The 23,741-nt window shown below is 38.8% G+C and overlaps 1 protein-coding gene across 4 annotated transcripts in view; it reads left to right on the top strand.

Moving 5' to 3' along the window:
- The first annotated feature begins 715 nt into the window (after positions 1–715).
- The window catches only part of map4k5 (mitogen-activated protein kinase kinase kinase kinase 5), a 33,836-nt gene continuing 10,810 nt past the window's right edge, over positions 716–23,741 (top strand). For 2 of the 4 annotated variants that reach the window (XM_083902222.1, XM_083902220.1), the window contains exons 1-24: positions 716–1,013; positions 2,365–2,596; positions 7,192–7,249; positions 11,101–11,191; positions 12,513–12,577; positions 12,667–12,722; positions 12,801–12,848; positions 14,017–14,059; positions 14,151–14,223; positions 14,621–14,752; positions 15,000–15,062; positions 15,174–15,255; positions 15,911–16,027; positions 17,696–17,774; positions 18,325–18,378; positions 20,021–20,079; positions 20,263–20,330; positions 22,011–22,055; positions 22,153–22,198; positions 22,287–22,497; positions 22,732–22,814; positions 23,134–23,175; positions 23,399–23,483; positions 23,581–23,660. In XM_083902222.1, the coding sequence (XP_083758348.1) occupies positions 2,489–2,596; positions 7,192–7,249; positions 11,101–11,191; positions 12,513–12,577; positions 12,667–12,722; positions 12,801–12,848; positions 14,017–14,059; positions 14,151–14,223; positions 14,621–14,752; positions 15,000–15,062; positions 15,174–15,255; positions 15,911–16,027; positions 17,696–17,774; positions 18,325–18,378; positions 20,021–20,079; positions 20,263–20,330; positions 22,011–22,055; positions 22,153–22,198; positions 22,287–22,497; positions 22,732–22,814; positions 23,134–23,175; positions 23,399–23,483; positions 23,581–23,660 (1,788 nt within the window). In that variant the 5' untranslated portion in view covers positions 716–1,013; positions 2,365–2,488. The remainder of the gene's footprint in view (positions 1,014–2,364; positions 2,597–7,191; positions 7,250–11,100; positions 11,192–12,512; positions 12,578–12,666; positions 12,723–12,800; positions 12,849–14,016; positions 14,060–14,150; positions 14,224–14,620; positions 14,753–14,999; positions 15,063–15,173; positions 15,256–15,910; positions 16,028–17,695; positions 17,775–18,324; positions 18,379–20,020; positions 20,080–20,262; positions 20,331–22,010; positions 22,056–22,152; positions 22,199–22,286; positions 22,498–22,731; positions 22,815–23,133; positions 23,176–23,398; positions 23,484–23,580; positions 23,661–23,741) is intronic. The other 2 variants (XM_083902223.1, XM_083902221.1) reach the window with 1 other exon arrangement.

The following is a 23,741-nucleotide window of genomic DNA, read 5'->3' as shown; positions in this document are numbered from 1 at the left end:
GACTTTTCATTGTGTCATGTCACGGTGTGTAATGACAAACACACAGATGTAAAGTGGTAAGTACAGTATGTAATTTATTTGTTCCTTTCACAAAAGTGCGTAATAATACAATATGAAATCGATATACATTCATAATTCGTATGCAATGGCAGTATAATCTGCTAAATAACATTTAGTGTAGTAAAACAGCAGCATTTCCTGCAACTGAACACAAGCAGTATTTTATGTTAAATGTAGTGTAGAGTGCCAAGGTAAGTCTATTAACCTGGTAAATGTATATCTGTTAAAAACAAGTGCAATGGATTATTATTATTATTATTATTATTATTATTATTATTAATAATAATAATAATCAGCGGGGACTTGGGATATCGATATGTTCTTTGGTGGGTGAATTTATTATGTGATTTAGTAGTATTTATTAATTTATTTATTTTTACTTTATTTACTTATAATTACACCTCCCCATTACAGTAACAAACATTTTAACATTTTCGTTTTCGTGTTAATGCAATTATTTCACATGTTAAAACGTGGCTGCGTTTGCAGACATAGTGTTGGATTGTGCTTATTTGTCACGGAGAGTGTGCGGATTTTACGAGGTCGCTCGTGAATGCAGCACCAGGATCCAGTAAAGCGACTGTGCGCAGATTAGCGACAGACTGTTGCTTTTCTCTGCGTTTTTTTGGAGTCCGTTTTAAGTGTAACGCTCAGGTTGTTTGCGGTTGACACGTTACGTCCGATTCCGACGTCTTTGCCGAAACTGTCAGTGGTGACAGATGACATGTCAGCGGCTAAAACTTTAACTCTGGGACTGTAACGCTGCAGTGGAGGAGACGGAGCGAAGTGCAAACAGCCCACTGAAGTTTACCAGTTTCCTCGATAACAAAGGAAAGGGGGGGCTCACTTTCTCAGTATTTTGTGCTTTTACTCGACGCCATCGTTCTGTTGAAAAGCCCGAAAAGGATTTGAAATGCAAGACTTCCTCGTCAGCCGTGTTTGTACCGTGAAAGGTAGGCACAGCTGAAGTTACACAGCAGCGGCCAAGCTAAGTTAACGCTAGCTCGTTAGCATTAGCATTAGCCGAGCTGATGCTATTAGCCCCCCTGACTCTCCACATCTACAGCGATGTCAAACCTCCGGACCTGGCTATTTACTGAAATATCCAGTGTCTTTGGGAACCTCACACTCCTACTAATATCACCATTGTCGTTTCTTGGTTATTGTATTCTCCAGTACGAGGCTTAAACAACTTTAGTTGGCTTTATTTCTGACTTATGTCAGTTATGATAGTTTATTTTAGTATGTACAACACTTTGGTTTAACTACCGTTGTTTTGAAATGTGTTATGGTTGTATAGGCTTAATATAAAACGAGTACCAGAGTTGTTGTTGTGACGTACAGATGTTGAATAACTGTATTTAGTCCATTCTCACCTTGTTGTTTGACTCTTTAAGAAGCCAATCAAACTTAAAATTAACACGTCTCATACAAGGTGATGTTGGTTTAGCACTTAATGTTTTATTTTGTGTTTCAATACAAGGTTCGAGTAACTAAAGTGTGAGATTGGCCTCTAAGTGAAATTGAATACCAGAGGTGTTGGATACCTTTTATTTTCAAAGTAGTCCATTCCATTGTCAGTTTGTCTCTTTTGTAGCTGTTAGACTGCTTAAATAGACGAAAAATCATGTGTCGCTCAAGCTAAGCATATATTTTTAATACTTTCAGGATTGTTATATGGTTCAATCCAAGGCTCAAGTCACCTGAGTTTGAGCTGTATGAGAAAATGATTACCAGAGCAGTTGGTGTGACGGATGTTGAATAACCGTATTTTTAAAGTCATCCTCAGCAATCTATCTTCTGTATTGTTGTTAAATAAATGTGTGAACATTTATTTTGATAACCAATTGACCATTTTATTTTTGGTTTTGTGGTCAAAACAGACATCCACACGAGCTGACAGCTGGCACAATACCTACAATACGTAATACCAGTATTGGTCCAATACTGGTCAAAATCACTAGGTTGGATATTGGATAGAGAAAATGTTAAATACGTGATAATACATAACTCTGTATTGCATTTTTCACTCTGCACAAACGGTAAAAATGTCATGTGGGCTGCTGAGTTCCTCTTCATGAGAGAAGAATATTTGATACACAATTGTAGAATTATGTCTATTAAAATGGCTGTGTATTGGGTATCAGACGCCATTAAAGTCCAGCCATCCCTAATCCACACACTGGTTTTAATATATTTTTTAATGTAATCAATAAAACAATCAACAGATTCATAAAAATTGTGAGCTGTACATTTCCCTTTCAATCTTAATGTTTTCCACCTTGTCTAATGTCAATCTTTCAGGACATGGCGCGTGGAGAAGGACCATCTGAGTAAAGGACTTCAGCTTGAGACCTTTGCTTCATCGAACCAGCATCGGATTGGGTCAAGCGAACTAAATGTAAAGGATTGTCTGAATCTAGCCACCATGGATATCTTTCCCCGGCCCAGCGGTGAAATCCAGAGGAGAAACCCTCAGCAAGACTTTGAACTCATTCAGAGGGTGGGAAGTGGCACATATGGAGACGTGTACAAGGTACAGTGGAGTGGAGGGACTGGTTCCCACAGCCTGTCATTAAAGCTGGAGATATTTTGGCTCACCTTTTTACGTGATGGATCAAGCCAATAGTTTAATTTATGACAGAGCGTTGTTTGGTAACATGTGGTTAACACATTTGACACAGCATCTGTTGATTGGGGCCACAATTTGTGCATATTAATCTACAGAAGAACTGGCACAAATATTGTGGCAGAAACGGAATCATACAACTAGAGAGAACACTCGAAGAGCATACGCTACCACCAAGGATAACAATTGTTACAGAAAAATAAAATAAATAATAACCAGAATCTCGATCACCACCAAATTGTAATCATCTCTTCCTTGTGACATATTCTACATCCATAGAAAATTTCATTCTCATCTGTTTTTCAGCTTTTGATTTAAGCTGCACACAGGCAATAGTGGCCTAAAAAAATAACCTCCTTGGCAGAAGTGATAAGGAGGTAATCTGCAGATTATGTTTGTTTGGGCGATTGTTTTAACAATGTACAAACGACAGATAATACTGAGATGTCCATCACAATAAGGGCTACGACGATTAATCAATTATCGTTGGATTACTAAATCAATCATCAACTATTTTGATAGTCAAATCTCACTTGGACTGAGCTCTCTGATAATTCATCTTCTTGAATATTAATATTTTTTACCAGTCATGGCAGCTTTATCTGTAAACCACTCTTCATACACAAAGGCGGTTGCATCATTACTGTTGTCATTTTTATGGTATCACTGTAAACTATGTTGTCTTGCTGGTCGTGCTGCTTTATGGGTAAATAACAATAACCTGAGCTTTTTTCGGCTGTTCAGGGTGGGTGAAATTAAAAGCATACTTTACTTTTCACAGCAGTTCAAAAACCTTCAAAATGTGTAAAGAAACTGCAAGTTGGCACATTTTTACTCGAATTTTAAGGAACTTTACACAGTCCAAACGTAATGTTACTTTAGGACTATATTGGTGTCATTTGGAAGCTTTTTATGGCGCAAAGTTATTGGAATGAATGTAAATCCTGCACCGTAATGAGATCATCGATAGGAAAAATGTATCAGAAACTAAATCAGATTTCTTTCCGCTCGGTGTCGGCTGCATCAAGGTGTGTTTTGCTGTGTTTATCCATCTGCCACCGACAAACAGATGACCCATTTGACCCGCAGTGTGATAGTTCAGGCAGCCTGTCGTGGTCCCTCTACATACAAAGCCTCACTGGTCGGCCCCCGGCCCCCCCGCCCCCAGACAGGCCACTGGTGGAATGCAGAGCCTGGTATTCTCCCAGAGCTGCACAGACTGAGCACTGCAGCACGCTGAAATATGATCAGACCCCTGTCTAAACATGCGTTTGACGATGGGTGGGTACTATAGCACACTGACAGCGGAAACCCCTCTCACTGGGAATAGTGCTCCATTGGTTTGCCGTGCTCCGTTTAATTTCAATGTCATTCCTCAGTGGGGATGATTTATTATATCTGATTATGTTAAATTGAGAGTCACATAGTTTTTGCTCTTTGTTATTGCTCGTGGTGATGATTCATTCATCTTCATTATAGTGTCATGCCATTGGCTCTCAGTATAGTGAAGCTTATTTTTGTAATTTCCCTTGTATTTTGGGTAGGATTCTATTCAAACTATTTTCTGAAAGTTTAAATGCACAGTTGGGGGCATTTAATCAAAACAATAACAAAAATCTAGATTGTTGATGTTGGGAAGCAGCATAGGATCATGGGAATTGTTCACAGCGATGAGCAGAGACGAGAAATTATTTTCTTAATAGGGAAGTCGGCTCTCGACGGTTGTGAGTTCGATTCCCGGCTCCGCAAGTCTACATGCTGATGTGTCCTTGGTCAAGACACTTAACCTTAAACCCACGTTGCTCCTGACGGCTGTGTCGGCAGCGAGTGGGTATGAAAGATGAGTGAATTGTTGAGGAGTGCACTTATATAGGCCAAAATGTTTCCAACGCATAATTACAGGTTTCTATTTGAGGTAATTTTGTTTGGGGCACCTTTCATAACATCATCCACTTAACCTGTCTCTGCTTAGTTAGCCATTAAGGTAAATAGTTTGTATTTATATAGTGCTTTTCTGGTCTTGATGACCACTCAAAGCTGCTGTGCACTACAGTTTTGCCATTCACCCAGTGTATGCAGGATTTGTAAACTCGCAAAAAAAGACACCATTCCCTTTGCCAGTGGTTGATCTGCCGTGTGGTGTTTTTTTCCATCCCTGTCTCACCTTTGTTTGAATTGTGATGTCAAACAGCTGAGATAAACAAGCTCACTAGTTTTTTATGACTTCATTCTAGGGCTGCAACTTTTTCAGATGATTATTTTCTCGATTAATCGAGTACTTGTTTGCTCTGTAAAATGTCAGAAAATCTGGAAATGATGATGTTCTCGAATGTCCACAAACGAAAATGATTCAGTTTTAATGATTTCTTTGTTATATTGAGCAAAGAAATGATTCACATCTAAGAAGCTGAAAAATCAGAGAACTTGGTTTAATTATTGCAAAAAAGTCTGCTTCAGTCCCTCTTTCATTTGATCTGAAATGAAATACACTGAGCGGAAGATGAATGCATGTCATAGCTTTGCAAAGGAGATGGTGCATGAATTAACATCACAGGCTAAAATGAAGAGGACTAAGAAGAGATCAGCATGATCTCTTAGGTTTCGGTTCCCTCAAGTGTTGAACGTATTAAAAACCAATAAAACCAGCATGCATTGCTGGGTCATTTGACATAAATTGACCTAATTCAAGCTCAATTAAAAGAAGTATAGGTAATGTCATGTGAGTGGAGTATTGACTACCAGCTCTGTTTTATGTTAAATTGGATGATGTCAAATCAGGAATCGGAGAGTCCTACAGGCAATCACTTAATTTATTAATTCATAATGTTCCTTAGCTGTCTCAGTCCTCCTTCATTGTTTGCTCGGCCTTTGTTTAAGTTTTTGAAAGTTGAATGTACGGAAACATTTTCTTCACTGTGAAGAGTTTCTTTTGTCCCCGTCCTTAAAGTCCTTCAATCTATGTAGACACGAGGGCCGCACACCTGTTTTTCCGTGAGTCTGACATGTTGATTAATCCTCCGTCATATCTTGTCTCCTCCGAGCTCTGTTATGTGCCACACTTCTTCTTATTTCAGAGTCTGAGTTGCTCAAGGGTGCTAGACTTCTTTTCGGCTGCTTTACATATTAGAACATCAGCTTTAAACTTCCTCTTTTGAGGTTTATTTCTCAGGTTGGTTTGAGCTTAGGCAGGAAACAAGACACTTATTTGGTCATTGATTAAACATTTATAGACATCTGTAAAAAATGATGTAATGTGTCATAGCTCAGTCAAAAAGCACAGTAGCTGTATTTTGCAAAAATACATTTCTATAAAGGTTTTTCTGTTGGTGTTTGTTCTTGTGGGTGTGTATACACATGTGGTATCAGCTGCAGAACAAGTTAAATCTTTGTGTGGCTTACAGTTGACCTGGGTGAATCACCAGAGCGTAGTGAGCACTGAAAGATTGCCACAATGGAGGGTTTTATGGTTAACGGTTGATTTAGCTGCCCGACTTCAGTCCCTCAGATTAGGCAGTATCCCGTCTTGACCTGGATTTGTCGGTGCAACCTACTTTGAGGGAGAAATTTCACAAATGATCTGTTTCTGTACATTATAATGACATGGTAAAACGTCAGGTTAAGCTGATAAATGTCAAATATTCAGAAGAGACTAAAAGAATGTAACAGGAATGAGATATGTTCACAAGCCATGTCACCTTGGAGACATTTTTAAAGGTTTGTTGTTAGTCATAGCTTTGGGGAGAGATGGTGTGTCGCCTCTCCTTGCTGAGTAATGCTTCCCAAAGCTTGACCCAAATAACCTCCGAGCAAGAGTGTTTATCTTTGAGGAGCAGGGTTGAATTTTTGTGGCTTCAGTCAGTGTGAGAATGAAGAAGAGGAGCCAAGCATTGAGATGGCATTTAAGAATGTTGTGGTTTTGAATGTGTCTGCGTCATCTTGGCAGACAAATTCACAATAGTTGTATATTTTCACTCCAGTTGTCACACAGGTTTAAAATGATCATGCAAACAACGATTAGTCCAAAACCCCACCTGAAGTCTAATTAAACTGTACTATCAAGTTATTAAGGGCCACATGTCTCAAGCCGCTTCAACTTGCAGTAGTTTGTTTAATTAATTAATAAATGTTTTACTCAGAAATTTAGTTTAATACATCACTGACAAACCGTTTCTTGGTACTTTTATTTATTTTTTATTGTGTCCCTTACCCTCAAAAATATTGCGTATCAAATACAGTAGGACTACTATTGAAATTATCAATAATAATTTCCCCTTTCAGCTCAATAAATATATCCCTCATTTGGTCTCAAATATCTAAATATATATATATATGATATAAAAATATAAATATATATGATATAAAACTTTCAGGATAGTTACTGATTATTAACACAAAAATCCAGCTAATTGTCACAGTGTCTTGTAAAGTTTCTTGATCCGACGCACACATCTGTGACCGTTCCTAATAAATGATTCCAAACCCCTTCCTCTGTTGTCTTTCAGGCTCGAAACATTCAAACTGGAGAGCTCGCTGCTGTGAAAATCATCAAGTTGGAACCAGGTAAGAGCTTTCATCTTGTCTCAGTTTCACCGTAAAGAGGAAACGTTCTCGTTTCGGTTTTACGTGTGTTATTTTCCAGGTTTTTGAACGGAATGCACAAGAGGTATTGTCTGAAAAATATAATTATGTACTGCCAATAAACACAACAGCAAATATTTATTCTTTTATAGGCCTAGAGCTTTTTTACTCTTTAATATTATTCATGTAAAACCAGGCTCCTTCAGAGGCAAAACAAACAAAATCGTCCCACGTCGTTCAAACAAAAATCTTGTTCAAGAACATTGAGGACAGTGTGATGTTACAGTGTGAAGGAGAGGAGGATATTATAGATTAATGTGTCCGGCTCTGCATTCTGTGCTGTTGATGGCCTAGTGACTTAGTTACTGTGATCCAGATTAGTGGGATTAGGAAAACCACGGGCGGCCGGCAACCAGACAATAGCTCAGCTGATAAACCAGCCAGTGAAGGAAGAGATTCACTTCCAGTTATTTTCTCTTTTCATTCATCATGTCACTGTTAGTGAAGGGCAAGGATAGGAGTGACAGCGGAGGATGTACCAAGTTTACACACATTGTTTTTCTGAGGGTGTTGTCTTCACACTGTTTAATTACTGAACTCCAGATTGTCTAAACTAGTCATCTGCTCCTTTCTCATCAGACCTAAATAGTCTTGAGCTTTTTAATCCATATCCTTTACATTTAAGCTGCATCTAATGGTTATTTTCATAATCGATTAATCTGTCAAATATTTTCACGATTAAGCGATTAATCGCTTGGTCCATAAAATGTCTGAAAATGTAAAAAAAAAAAAAACACTGATCAGTGTTTGTCAAACCAGGAAATGACGATTGAATGTCTTGTTTTTTTCCACAAACCAAAATGAGAAAACCGGTTTTTAAAGAAACCAGGAAATATTCACATTTAAGAAGCTTAAACAAACGGAAATCTTGTTTTAATCATGAAAATAGCTTCAAACCGACTAATCGATTATCAAAATAGTTGACGATTACTTTAGTAATCGATTAATTGTTTCAGCTCTACTTTTGTTGTCGTATAATAGGCAGAGAAGAGAATCAGGGTATGTGAAGCAGACGATCTGGAAGCTACAATTTGGAAAAAGTCTAAAGAAGAGAATTTTCTCACCGAGTTAAAGATTAAAACTAATTAATTCTTTAATCGTGGACGTCCTATAATGTTTCTGAACACGGACATCAGTTTCGACAATTGAACCCTGTTCATATTTGCTTTATTTATATTCACTTTATCTTCCCCTGAGATAAGAAAACAAGTGATAATAACTCCACCTGCGTCATCATGTTGAAGCAGGATATTCTTTTCTTTGCATTTGCAAGTCACTCCTCTCTGTACTGGAGGTAAACAGCTTTGGGCGGACTGGAGAGTCAAACAGGTTTGACCAGGAGACACTTTGATGGTATGAAGGAAAGGACAGAACGAGAAAGAGAGAGAAAGAGAGAGATAGAGGGAGGAGGGAGGAGAGGTGATGCCCTCTGGCTGTAGTGACCAGTTACCATTTTGTTACTAATTAGGTTCTTCCGCCCATAATTCATCACCTGCTTCCAGGCCGTTTCCATTAGAAATTCACCCAGCATTTTGGGTGTGGATTAAAAACTGAGTCAGAACAGAACGAGTGACTTCTCTACAAGTGCTTGAATTATCTCAAAGATGAATTTATTTTCGTCATAGCTCACCTTACATGTACAACTTGAAGTCGTGAGCAGAGACGTGTATATTCTGAGCAGAGGGAAGTGCTCAGCCTGTGAGGAAGTGGCTCCACTCTCATCTAACCAAGAAGATTTTTTTTTTCCACGTGTGACCAAGCATGTCACTGAAATGACTGTTGCTCAAATTTTTGTGGCTCCTCGTACCATTTGCTCTCTGTCAACACTGTGATCGGCAGTCGTTCATCTGAATGTGAAACTACACTGTGAAGAATAAAGCTGTAATCACACATGCGGTTATATGTAATTGTGACTAGATTAATGAGTTCTCCACCCACATGTTTATAGTGTTTTGTAATATTGCAAACTCACTGAGATGCTCTCTTCACATTCATCATGGTTAAAGTTGCCTATTAAAGCTGTTAAAAATTAATTACATCCTTACTTTTCCTTGTTGACTTTCTCGAGCATAGTTCAGTTAAGCCTGTTACACACTTTTCACTCTGTTACGTTTCATTCATCTGTGACTGATTTTTTAAAAGTAGATGAAAATGAACTGGTTTGTTGTTTTTCAGCTGGATAATTAATGCACATGTGTCATTTCAACCAGGCTCTTGTATGAGAGAGAGTAACCCCCCTCTCTGACTCTTACTGTAACAGGCTGAAAGCAGGACTGCAGCTCTGCCTCTTTGGGTACAAATCCTGTCTACTTGAAAAAGGAGCATTTTTGGCCCAGGAGTAATCTCCATCATGTTATTTTTCCAAAACTACAGCTTTCCCTGGATCGCTTAATAAGCTTCTTGGTTTATTGTCTTGAGCAGTGAAATTTTTTTGAAAAAAGGCAAAACTATCTCTCTACTTTATGCATCTTAAATGCATGGGATTGGGTTCGGGACTTTTGTAGTTGCTCCTCAGAAAGTAGTTTTTGTTTTCTCTGCAAAAATAGATTTTCAAAGACATAATTTTGAGGTTTGAGAAATGCCAGTTGCTATTTTTTGATTCTACAGGCCAAAAAACCGTGTTAATTAATATAATTAGTTGAATTGATTGGATTTATGATATTAATCAGATGTATTCTACCTCTGTGCAAAAAATGAGGGTAATATGAAATTTAAAGTAACTCTTTACAAATATATGTGCAATAAAATAAGCATGAACTGTTTACAATGAAATAAAACTCTTAGTTGCAGTTTTAGTGAAGACATTTATTTCTGTTATTGTTGGTGATGCCATATTTTGTTGGATACTGTTGTCAACCACCTGATTTTTTTTCTTTATGACACTATTGAGCAATCAGAAGAGCCAAAATTGACGCAGACAAAAAAGAGAAAAAATTTGCTTTGTTGACAATAATTTCCACCACAAGTTAAATGTAGCCTGCTGTTTTGATTTCAATGTGTTTGGCGGATATTATGTCCATTAAATGAGCTTAATCTGGACTGTTGCCTAGGATGACAGTCTGTTGATAGAGCGCTCGATTTGGCAGAGTCTGGTAGATCTAAACCTACTGTTAATGTATTCCAGGGCCGTGTCCCTGTGCAATTGGGAGCAGCTGGGCTTACATATTTGTCTTCTTACTTCCTACTGGTCGGATGTGTTGGAAGAGCTTTGCTGTAGTGGAAAACCGCATGGATATTAGCCTACACCACATAAAGTTGAAGAGCACAAGGTGTTCTTTCTTTTGTTGTTTGCTAGTCTATAAAATCTGCCTTGTTTACAAAGAGATAAGAAGTCAGCCAGTCAACATCAAAACGGCTAACTGGTTCCAATGGCTGATGATCTGTGTGATCATTCTGAACCATAAGTAGCTAGATTTGAAACTTGTTTTGTAGTTTCAGTCATTTTTGTGCCATGACGTGATTGGTGAATAGCAAAAGGGAAAATAGGGAAGACTGTGGTCTGTGTTTATTTTAGTTTGGAAAATAAAAAAAGACTGTCATGCGTAACGTTTATGTCAAGAACATTTCAGTGGTTATATCTGTAAATCAAACTTGTGTCTCTTTTTAGTCATGAAGAGTTTGTAAATTAATTATGACCCTTGCAATAATTTAGTGGTGTTAATTTCACAAAGACAAATATTTCATTGAAAATGAAACAATTCCCTGTGCAGAAAATTGAAAGAAAAATGGGAAAGTTATTCATGTGTCTGTGCACTTTCTCCCTCTGTTTCCAGGGGATGACTTTTCCATCATACAGCAGGAAATCTTCATGGTGAAGGAATGCATGCACCACAATATTGTGGCCTACTTCGGGAGCTACCTCTGGTAAGAGCCAGCTGAAAATGATCCTGCTTTGTCATTTTACTTGAGGTATTTTCTCTCCCTTTGCTGCCAGTTCACCAGGTACAGTATTTATGAAAGTCATACGTTATTGCCAGAATGAATTAACAAGACACTGCCTGAAACTACCATGGCGTATTTAATTACTGAGTCACACCTGTGTGTGAAAGTATGACTCAATGTGGTGGGCCAACCGGTGCTGACTAGGCCCCACAGTGCCAGGATGAAGCCTGTGTGTTGTGGCTGGTATCTGAGAGGAAGTAGGGCTGGTCGACCCACCACTGCCTCAGACTTCCAGCAGGTTTAACTGGAACATGAGCCTCTGATCTCTTTCCTATGGCTGTTTTCCCAGAGAGATGTGAGTGTTTTATCACCACAGGTGTGTCTTATATAGTCTCACCACACAGAGAACAAATGGTTACTGTAAATCCTTAATGAGTAACCCAACATGCATTTATTATTATAGAACAATCTTTGTTGAAAAAGACAGTTGGAAATTATTTCCATGTCCAGCTGAATTGAAAGTTTATTTAAAGAGAGATACAGTTGGGATTTTGAAAGTATCGTCACTTCTGCTGGCCAGCTGCCACAAATCTACTGGAGCAATTTTATCACAGTTACACCAAACCTATTTTTAGCTTCTCATCTCAGGGTTAACATAATATTGCTACCAACTGCACTCACTGTTGGGATTTGTGTGTTTGAGGATTGATCTTCAGCAGGAAACCTTTGTCAGAACTCCATCCATATTACCCTGTTTTCATTTAAAATGCATAAAGTCTGCCCTGGATTTGCCTTCCGTCAATGCTGCCCTGGTGTTTTAGAGGCCACAAAAATGGGGAGTGAATACTTAAACTTTGTTTTAGTTTGAAAACTCCAGGGCTGCATTTTTCATCTGGATTGGCAAAAGCACAGAGTTTTGGAAATGATGACCGCATTCACATCATTCTGAACAAAAAAAAACATCTTAATTTCAGTTTAATCTCCTCAGCAGTCTAATTAAAGAAATACCTGTTTTTGTTTTTACTTGTTTTATTTAACCTTTATTTAACCTTTATTTAACCAGGCGTCTATGCATCCTTATAAATTAGGACATGCCGGTGTTAGCATCTGCATGTGAACGGGTCCTGTTATAAGTTAGAGGTACTTTCTGAAACCAAGCAACTACAGAGGAGAGGATCAGCTTCCTGTTTGCACTGACATCATAAATGTTGTTAACAAATAAAAATGCACTAGCAGGGATGTTGCCAAGTTTTTGTGTTGTGCATAAATCATCTCTTTACTTAATCTTCTCTGTTTTCTTCAGTCGGGAGAAGCTTTGGATATGTATGGAGTACTGTGGTGGAGGATCTCTGCAGGACATATATCATGGTTAGTTTTTAGTTGTTGTTTGTTTTTTAAATAAAGCATTGAAATGGTATTCAAAATTGTCCACATCAATCTCTGCTGGCATGTTACAGTAACGGGACCTCTGTCTGAGCTCCAGATAGCATACGTCTGCCGAGAGACCTTGCAGGTAATTTTAAATTCTAAATAATGTTTTAAATGAGCATGATAAGTTTGTAAAATTTAAACTGAAATCACACATTTACAGGGTTTGGGATATCTGCACACCAAGGGCAAGATGCATCGTGACATCAAGGTATTGCCTTTTCTATTTTTTAAATTTTAAAATGTTTTTGAAAATATACCATTCAATGAATATTCATTGGTGTTATTTGTTCAATATTCTCAATTCCAGTGCATGAGTGCTAGTGAAATGAATGCAGGGTTCACACAGTGTGTTGAGCTAATGGAAGCAGTTCACGCGATGCATTCAAAGACTTGTAAATTGCATCACTCCTGTGTAATCTACAGCGTGTTGTGCTTCATGTAGTGGCTTTAAGATGCAGTTCAAGAAACCTCTTAAATTCACTTAAAATCACTTCTGCAAACACACATGATGTCCACTAACTAGATGCTTGCTGCTGCTGCCACCTTGTGACAATAGAAGCACTACAAATGCAGTATTTGATAATGACAACACTTGTGTTGTGTATTTTTTAATATATTATGAATAGTCAGCTTCTTAAGGACTTTTTAATAATCAAGTGAATAATCAAACACTCATGTCCATCCCACAGACAATTAAACAATAAAATAACAAAAACATTTGAAAAAGGACACAAATATTGTATGCTAAAGTATCTACATGTTTTTTCTTTACTGTTTGAATGCTCTTCAGTCCAGAAGAATGATGTCATTCTGACTTTGGTTTGCACCTCTGCAATGCTGCAAAGTAACAGGAAAAGGAGTAGCTGGGCATGTGGTCTCTGAGAACCATGTGACAGTGTTACTTTTCAGCATGTTTGAGGTTGAGCTAAAGTTGACCATACGCGATGCATGTGCGCTCAGGCAGAAGCTTCAGCCTCTCATGAGTTATCACAGAAGGTCAGGGCTGGATCTATTATCTTAACTCGGCTCTACGGAACGAGCACTTCCTGTTTCCTCTACTCTCGCTGCAGGATGCCACCAGAGAGACTGTCAGTCATAGCCAACAGAAACAGATTCAGGGGGAGTGTCAGAACACTGTGGTAGTGGTGTAACTTTACCGACCTGAGTGAGATCCTAGCAGTTAATGTTTCAAACAGACCAGATGTTCCATAGAAAGCTCAACACATAGTTGGCACTTTGTTATGAAGCAGTATTTCAGCACATCACTCCATCTGAGGCTTTTCCTGCCTAAGTCTCATGATACTGAAATATCACTACGGTCGTAAAATGTGTTTTATCCAAACTCAAACAATACACTTGACTTTTTTTTTAAACAGGGTGCCAACATACTTCTTACAGACAATGGAGATGTGAAGTTAGGTAAGTTGTGGTGCTTTTTAAACTTTCAGTTACTTAAACTCCTCAGTGGCACGGTGTTGTCTCTAGAATGCTGTTTCAATCCTTGTTTCAGCTGACTTTGGAGTTGCAGCCAAAATAACAGCCACCATTGCCAAGAGAAAGTCCTTCATTGGAACACCTTATTGGTGAGTGTGTCAATGAGCCTGTAGGCCTTTAAGAGGCTTTGCTAAATGGAGTCAGGAACAGGAACTCTTTTTCCATTTAGAATGAGTGTTATTCACTGAAGCATCAATTAAACACATTTAATCACATACCAAAAATAGATTTCTGTCATCTGTGTGCAATCAAACGTAGCTTCAGTTGAAAGGTTAAAGTTCAAATTCCTGCAGCAGCTGAAGTGAAATCTCACTGTCGCTGACCCTGACCTCTGAACACACTGTAGAGCAAAGATAAGTAAACATACTTCTCCTGCAAACAACATAGTGTCATAGTAAAAATATCAATTTTCTCATTCATTCACCGACTGTCCATCTTTATTTTTTGAGTGCTGTCACTTAATATTCTTGTCATGCATTTATCCAGGATGGCTCCAGAAGTAGCAGCAGTGGAGAAGAACGGCGGCTACAACCAGCTCTGTGATATCTGGGCCGTTGGCATCACGTCCATAGAGCTGGCCGAGCTTCAGCCTCCAATGTTCGACTTACACCCAATGAGGTATGTTTTACTTTCCTCGAAACAATCAGTCAGAGTTTCCTCGAATGATCCTTAGGCTGCTTCCTGCGTTTGTGTTCTTCTAATGTTTCATCACGTCTTGATTACTTGAATGGTCATCCTGTTTCATCCAAAAATTCTGGGTATATTTAGAATAAGTTGCAGACCTTTCCATTCCCTATGTGGTTCTTTCTATTCGTTCAGTCTGTTTAAACCACAAGTATAACATGTGTTTGTTTCTTTTCTCCAGGGCCTTATTTTTGATGTCAAAGAGTAGTTTCCAGCCTCCAAAACTAAAAGACAAAAACAAATGGTGAGGTTTTCCAGCTTGTGTGTTTTATAGTATCCTGCTATTCAGTTTAAGGTGATTAGATGATTAGCAGTGATGATTATCATTGGACTAAATAAAAAAAATCTCCCACAGGTCCACTGCCTTCCATAATTTTATCAAAGTGTCTTTGACAAAGAACCCAAAGAAGAGGCCCACTGCAGAAAAACTTCTGTCGGTAATAAACCAGATTTCTGTTTTATACAGTATGTACTGAATGGTAGTAATTAATGTGTCTGTGCAAGATTGAAATATTCACGGCAAAGTTATGTATTAGAGTTGTGAAGATGACCCCGGTCTCTTGTCATGTTTCTGTTATTTTCTACTTGTACTTTACTCTTGTTAGTGTTAGAATGTCCAGCCCTATTTATATGTTTTGTCTTTGAGATTAAGACCTCACACACTGTGGAAATGCAAATGGAGTTTTCATTCTAACCAAATGTAGCTGGATCTCTGTTTGATCAATGAGCCTCAGTGTGGTTTGGCTGTATTTCTAGCTGTTTGCCTCAGAGTCAGACTCTGTCCCTGAACTGTTTGCTTAAAGTTTAGTAATTAAATTTATTTCTCTATTACATGGTTTCTTTGAATCTTTTAAACATACAACAGCTAATAAATGATTCAGGCTATTTTAACAAGCAAAAAGTTCAGTTCTGTTTTAAATTCAGTCAAACTATAATAAAGATCATCTGTTTCTCATGACTCTGTCATAACTCTCTGTAGAGTAGTTATGGGTCTATGGGCACATGGGAGATGTCACTCCACTGCTAGCAACTGTTAGGAAGTTATTTACCAGTTTATAATAACTCACAATCCTCCTCTATTGTCTCTCACAGCATGTGTTTGTGGGCCAGACGGGTTTGACAAGGAGGCTCGCTGTTGACCTCCTAGATAAGATGAACAACCCAGACAACCACCAGCATTACAGCGAAGTGGACGATGAGGATCTGGAGGTAATGTCTCAATCCATTGCATACTGTAAAGATCATGATCGTGAAGCCTTTTAAATACCTTCTCAAATTCTCAGACAAGCAGAAACCACAGAAAAGGATAACATTAGGGATTAGCATTTTAAGCATTTCAAACAAAAATGATTGTCAACAGTCACTGTTATTACATCCAGGCACAAATTGTTTATCTCAGGCCCCTGCTGACCCACCCCCACTGCACATTCCGACTCCTAAAACGTTGCGTGACGCTGCTAAAAAAAAATTCACACAATCATTTATATAAACGAGCTGAGTGTTTCCTCTACCATTCATATAGAGCGACATTTGTTTTATTCCAGGTCAGTGTGTGTTTGTAGTGGGTCTCTCTGTTCTTTCTCTCCTCTCTGTCTCTTCCTGCTACGCTGTGTGTGAGACACACACAGAGTTGGATGAGGTGGAGTGAGAGTGTGTTAAATGTTTCTCAAAGTTACTTTACTTGATAACCAGGCTGAAACAGCAGTGATTTTAACCACCCTGCCTCTCAACATGAACCTGGTAACAGCTGTACTTTGGGTTGTTGAGGAAATCATCCTCCTTGTTGTACAACACAACCCCACCGGTTCAAAAGTAAATAAAAATGTAAAACTACCATGACTCCAGCCATCCTGTAGCACTCACACCTAGACTCCAAGTAAAGCTGCACCATGTGACCAGGAGAGATAGAATCACTAGACTCTTAAATTATGTGCACTACCGTTCAAAAGTCACCTATACAATTTTTTTGTGTTTTCCATTAAAAGTCACACTTTTATTCATCAATAGAATTGCAAAATGAATAGAAAATAAAGTCAAGACATTGACAAGAATAGAAATAATAATTTAAAAAAAAAAATAATAATTTTGCTCTTCAAACCAGCCAAAGAAACAACAAACACAATGTACTATTAGAAGACTGGAAGTCACCCCAAACTTTTGAACCGTAGTCTATATTCACATTAACTGATGGCCTTTTTTATAATCAAACACATTTTACAACACAATTACAATGATTAAACAATTGTTCCTGTCAGACTTGTTGTGACATAATCTTGGAAAACAGCCTTTCAGGCAAGCACTGACTGACTCTCCCTATCAGGAGTGAATGTAAATATTAGCACATCATGTTTCTCCGAAAGTAAAAGATGATAGACGAGCTTCGCTGTAGAGCGTGTTCGTATCTGCCTCAAAGTTCCTGTTCCCTTCTTCTTGAAATTCTCCTCCAACATTATTATTATTCCAACGGGGGCTCAACATGACGTCTGCGTTGACAGCCAAGGAGAGGTGGTACCAGTGCCATTTAAGAGACCATTGTGCTTTTGTCACCCTGACAGCAGTAGCACTGTCTTGGCCACGATGAATGAAAAATGCCCTGAAGGCTATTGACTGCACGCAATTGAGCTCGCTGCAGACAAACATCCTCTGCGATGCATAATAATGTGATGGTGCAAAAGACTGGGTGCAGAAACTTTCTCCCAGATGTGCTTCATCTTGACACGGAAGTTTCAATGGTGCCAGATGACTGAAGGCAGTGCTGTTTCATTTGATTAATTACGTGATCGCCGTTTTCGCAGCACTTGTCTTTTCAAGCGCTGCTCTTGTTTGTTTAAAAACCTTTATCCTCACGTTGAAAATCTCTTTCACCCTTTGTTGCAGCCCCTCTCTGCAGTCAGACACACCATCCGCTCCTCCAATAAACAAGCCAGAGCTGAGAGGACACGCTCAGAGATTGACTGTAAGTTCACAAAAATCGCTCCAAATCCATCAACAACAAAAACCCTGCCCTCCTGTCCTGTCACTGGTCAGTGTGTCAGTCAGGCAGCTTGACTGTTAAAGTGGACAGAGATCTGGCCGCCTGGGGATTAATTGAAGAGAAAGTGGATGTTTCTGTGCAGCATAGTTCTTTAAAGTACCAAATAACTGTCCCTCACTGTTTACTAAAAAAACAAAGTGAAATAGCTTGTCTGAAGGGTCTATAAGGATTCATGTGGAATTTGGTTTCCACTTTTAAGAGTTGTTTTTGGAGACAGCATCAAACCTAAATCTCACACTTCACCAGAAACCCTTCAGGGAAGTTTTTGTGTGTTTGTGTTGTCTTCAGTTGTGGTTTGGAAGCTGTAGTGCCGTCATTTCAGGTCGATGTGGTGAGGTAGAGCGATACGCGCCGTGCTTCACTGTGTCCTGTGCTTGTCCGTGTGCCGTGATCGTTTGTACAGATGCACTTCCTGTTTGGTTTCGTCTGTATTTCTCACATATCACATCTTGACTTTCCCTCCTACATGAAGCAAACAATTGGACCCACCAAGGAGGGCCATGCTCAAGTCCTAGCTTCACTGAAGGTTAGTGACAGTGTAGTGAGACGCTGTGTCTGAATGAATCCCTGGCTCACTCCTATGACTTCCCAAGAACAGGATGATGTTGTTGCAAAACAGAACGTTGTGTTTTTGAGACTTTTAAGTGGTACTAATATGGTGAGTTCCTGTGCATGGGTTGGCTACTTAACATGGCTTTAGCTCGAGTAACATTTTGTAATTTGGTCACTGTGAACTCCTGGTTCTTGTCCTTCTGCAATAGAATTACATCACAGATAGAGGTAGACCGATGCCTCGGTTGGGCTGATTAATCAGGCCTTTTTGTTTGTTTTTTGATGACTTGTTTCATTTATTTAAATATTTAGTTTATACATTATTTTCATTGAACATCCTCAATATAAGTGCAGTACAGTGCAGGGCAGACATGAAATGCAGATTGGAGAGACAGTGTTGTTCAACAACTGGTTACTGAAGTTGAGTTATTTTTTGTATTATTTGTTTATAGAGCTGAAACAATGAATCGGTTATTAATCGATTACTAAATTAATCGTCAACTATTTTGATAATCGATTTGAAAGTTTTTTCATTACTAAAACAAGATTTCTGATTGTTTTAGCTTCTTAAATGTGAATATTTTCTAGTTTCTTCACATAACAAAGAAATCATTCAAACTGAATCGATCAACGTTTTTTAACATTTTTTATGGATTCATCGATTAATTGAGAGAATAATCGACAACGAAAACAATAGTAAGTTGCAGCTCTAGTTTGTTATCATTAAACAGTTATATGTGATCAGATGGAGGTAAAATGAAATTGGCTAAATATACTGTATGGGCCAAAAAACAGTGGCATCAGTTACTGGCCATTGGCTGCACTGATTTATCAGCCATAGAAAACCCATTTCGGTCGACCTCTAATCTTAGACGACTAATATCATCCTAACAAGGAAGCTGTGTTGACTCCTGATGTCATGATTCAGTTTATAACTCACCCTTTCACTGTTGTGTGTTTTAATTACTGCAGTACTGCCATAATATCGGTATACCTCAAGCAGAAAATCACTTGGGTCTGAATTCCATAAAAACGTTCCTTTGTTAATGAGAAGCTGATTACTTTGGAATGTTTATAAGCAGGTTGGTTGATTTCCTTTTGCCCTCATTCATATGTTTGTTGCAGCAAAATCACATGATGTTTATACTGGACACTACGCCAGTCTCCTTTGTGGGAACAGCTGTTTGACGGACCTTAAACCTAAACTCAGAGGAATCTGCTCTTGTTATTTATTTATAATTCTTTCCCTTTTTTTTTTACCAATATTTCTCCAAGGTGAACAGCTCTGGTTAGTGTCAGTTGTGATCTGTGTTTGTCTTAAGTGACTGACTCATCCTCTGGCTCCAGACCAAACATTCACATAATAGCACAATACAGCATGAAGGGGCGATTGTGGTTAGTTTTTGCAGGTCCTGTATGTCGCAATAGAAGCAGTTGATCTGCTTGTGGTTAATTCCTACACGTGATTTTATGCTTATGAGTGTTTTCCAAGGTTCCTGGTATGACTCCCAAGGTTTTGTGTGTCTTCAAGTGTTGGATTCTGATGCCCTCTAGTGCCAACCGTGTGTAAAGAAAAGAAACAAAAACACTGACCACAGTTTTTTTGTCATTCACAGTTGACAAGCTCCAGTTTGAACCACCACTCCGGAAAGAAACTGAGGCTCATTCTGAAATGGTGATAATCACACCTCGATTTGTCATTTTTGGTGCTCAAGCATGACTTTCTGTCTCTGTTCATTATCTGCCACGTATTTGTGAATATCCCAAAAGGAAAAACAAATGAACCGAAAATTAAAGAAAAAAAATGGCGAAGAACTATTTCAGTTTTCTATTTTTGTGCATTTGTGCCTTTCCACAGGATGTGAGTAAAGATAATGACTTCCCTTCGCCCTGGAGTCCCTTTGCAGAGGGAGGAATAACAACCAGGTAATCCATGGAAACTGTTGTCATGGGAACTGCTCCTATTTACTCCCTGCTCTCTCTCTCTGTGTCTTTTTCACTTTCTCTCTTTACCTGGCTTATTTATTACATGGATGCATCTCCGGGGAACAGACTATTGCATGGTTTTGGTTCTTTAAAATTCTTATTCATGGGGAATGGATAGAAGTGGGTGTATATTTTAAGATTTCCCAAAGAGAAAGACCTTTAGTGTCATCTGTAATTGAATGTTCAGTTGGAAATTAATTTTGCTCCTCACTGTGTCTCACAACGACGTGCCTACTCACTGCAGCTAACTTCTGTCTGTGCATGCACTAACTGTCCTGTGTCTGCACTTTAAAATGTCACTTTGGCCTTGAACCTCCGATCCTCACTTGTTTGTCTCACTTGTCTGTGTGCTTTCACGTTTTTTCCTCCCTGCACTTCTCTCTGCTGTCCTCTTTTGGCTCTCTCTCTCTCTCTCTCTCTCTCTCTCATGCCTTGTCCCTCAAAGGAGCCTTCTCAAAAGCGTTGAGGATGAATTGTTCCAACGGTAACACTAACACTGTGTATGCCATAGTGCTGTACGCCGTTCACCCCACCCCTCGCTTGGTCACCGCCATGCTTGTAGTGCGCTTTGGCGGCCACAGTGTTCACAAATCACCCTCCACTTTTCACGTGTGACTCAAAAACCATGCACACTGTTGCTTGTTCTTGTTGAGTCTGACATTATGATGTAGGAATAGAATATAAAGATTCAGTACAGAACAGTTCGGGACATCTAATAGTGAGGCTGAAGATCCTAAAAAACGAAAGGAACACTTCCTCCATCACTACATCAGCCTTCACATACCAGAAAGGATTTCATTCTTTGTCATTTATGTTGTAGGTTCTGTTTCAAAACGCAAAATGCACCCTGGCTGATTTGTCCGGCACAAAATGGCTGCCTCCATAAAGCAAGGCCTTTGCCTAGAGTATTATAAAAGGCCGCCAATAAACCCTCATAAATATTACACACTGTACCTTTTTATAAATCAGCCTGAATACTTCATATAAAATATCGGTAACACTTTAGATTACTATCATACTAGCCCTTTATTAGTAATCATTAAGCACGTATTAACACCTTATTCTACATAACTTTATTCTACCTCTATTACTACATGAATTAAGATTTTTCCTATATAAGGTGTTAACACGTGCTTAATATTTACTAATAAAGGGCTAGTATGCAACATATATGCATGTTAGTAAGCACCAAGTTAATGGTGAATATGTGTTCCCTAATCTAAAGTGTTCAATATCTTGCTTGTGCAGGCTCCACCCCTCACAGTCAGGGCTGTGCTATTTATACCTACTGTGGTTTTAAAACAAGGGTCTTAACATACTTTTTATTGAACTTAAATTTGCATCACTTAGCTTTGAAGCTAATTTGATGGATGAGAGTTAACAGTGACAACATTTTAAATCCTGAAATCTATATGTAGACCATGGTTTTGCTTCCAGAATTAATTTACAGTGTGAATAGAAATTCATATTTCCACCTTCCATGATGGTTCCCAGATCCATCCCATTTTCTCCCTTAGTCTCATACTCTAAAGAGCGATTCTTGTTCATAAACATCAACATCTTTCCTGAGTTTCTGATGGGTGTTATTTTTACACTCATCACTGTCTTTGATTCCTGCAGGGGACACGTCACCCATCTCGAGGACGCCTTTGAAGAAGTGGAGCTGTGAGTGATTTCAATAGATTTAAATTTCATTATAAAGACACAAACATTAATTGGTGTGCTTTACATGTGCTTTTTAAAAAAAATGCTTTGATTTCAGGTCAACTCTGAAGCCAGGGCTTCCTCCTCCTCCTTTGCCACCAAAGGTGAGACCCAACATTTGTTACTACTTGGATTTATTCAAGTTCTATCCATGTTTATCCATAACCGTCTCTCTCTTTGCGCTATTTTCAGCCGAGATTAAATAGTTCATCAGAGGAACTCGGCCTTAACGATGAGAGGTCTCTGACCGTGAGGAGGTTTCCAAACTCGGAGAATGGGCCGAGTCAGGTGGCTCGCAGACAGAGCACACCTGAGCAGGGGAACAAGGTGGAGAACTCATCTTCTGACTACCTCTCTGTGAGCGTCAGCAGCCCTGGCATTTTGTCTCATGCATCTGATCCTGGTAAGTCTTACCTTCTCTTTTCCTTTTGTGCATTAAAACCTGTTCGTATGCCTTCCATTTGTATCCATGTTCCTAAATAAGCACATGCTTTGTTTTTACAAGCTCTCAGTAAATCTGAGTGTAAAGGTAAGAGAGACAGATGTAAATGATAAAAATCTGTATTGGATCTGTGTGTTTGACGTGATGGTTTTAGGTTATTGTGTAATTTTTCATCTGCCTGCTCTTACATGACAGATAATGATTCAGACGGCAGTGTGAACGGAGACAGTCCAAAGCCAGCACTCAACAGGCACCGGAAAGAGAAAAAGGAATTCCCTGTGAGTTCAAAGATGCAAATATGTTACATTTTTAACAATTCTCATGTTAAATTACATTGGATTTATAGATAAAAATAATCTATGATTAAATTAAATAACCTATATTTATATTTCTCCAGCCAACACATTTAAACCTCAAATGTCCTGTATTTCTTTTGTAAGAACCAAACATCAATTGTTAAAACCGTCTTCTAGTGACAAAAATACCCACTGTCCATTGTTGAGGCTTGTACAAAATTGCACAGCTGCATTTAAAATAATTGTTCGTCTGTGCTCTGCATCTACATTATCTTTTTGTGTTTCCTCTGCTGCTCCTCAGAAACCAGCTATCAACGGCCTGCCACCCACTCCTAAAGTACTGGTGAGTGACTCAGTCTTCACTCTCTCCTGCTGACGTGGTTTCGTGAGCACTGCTTTCAATCTCTGTGTCTGCAACGCTGCTGTGCATTCTGTAGATATTTGGGGTCCTCAAGGCTTTAAGCCTTGTGGTTGCCTGTGCTCCGGCTCCAGCTCCAGCTCATTAAACCTTGGCTGACATTTCATCACTCTCTGCCTGTTTTCATCTACGGTGCTTTTCATTGCAGATGGGAGCCTGTTTCTCCAAAGTGTTTGATGGTTGTCCACTGAAGATCACCTGTGCCACATCATGGATTCATCCAGACACCAAAGGTACATCTTCATACAGTGAACTCAACGCACAAACACAGAATTAGCATGTTTGATTGAAGCCAAATACTATAGATCATTTGTTTTATTTTGTTTTTAGATCAGTATCTAATCTTTGGGACAGAGGATGGCATCTACACTCTGAATCTTAATGAGCTTCATGAAGCCACAATGGAACAGGTAAAAGTACAGATACCCCTTAGTTTTACACAAGTAAAGTACAAGTAAAAGTACTACAGTCAGATGTCTACTCAAGTAAAT

This window comes from Microchirus variegatus (genome assembly GCF_963457635.1).
Source record: "Microchirus variegatus genome assembly, chromosome: 16".
NCBI lineage: Eukaryota > Metazoa > Chordata > Actinopteri > Pleuronectiformes > Soleidae > Microchirus > Microchirus variegatus.
Note: the sequence above shows the minus strand (reverse complement) of the source record. Positions and strands in the feature narration are given on the sequence as shown.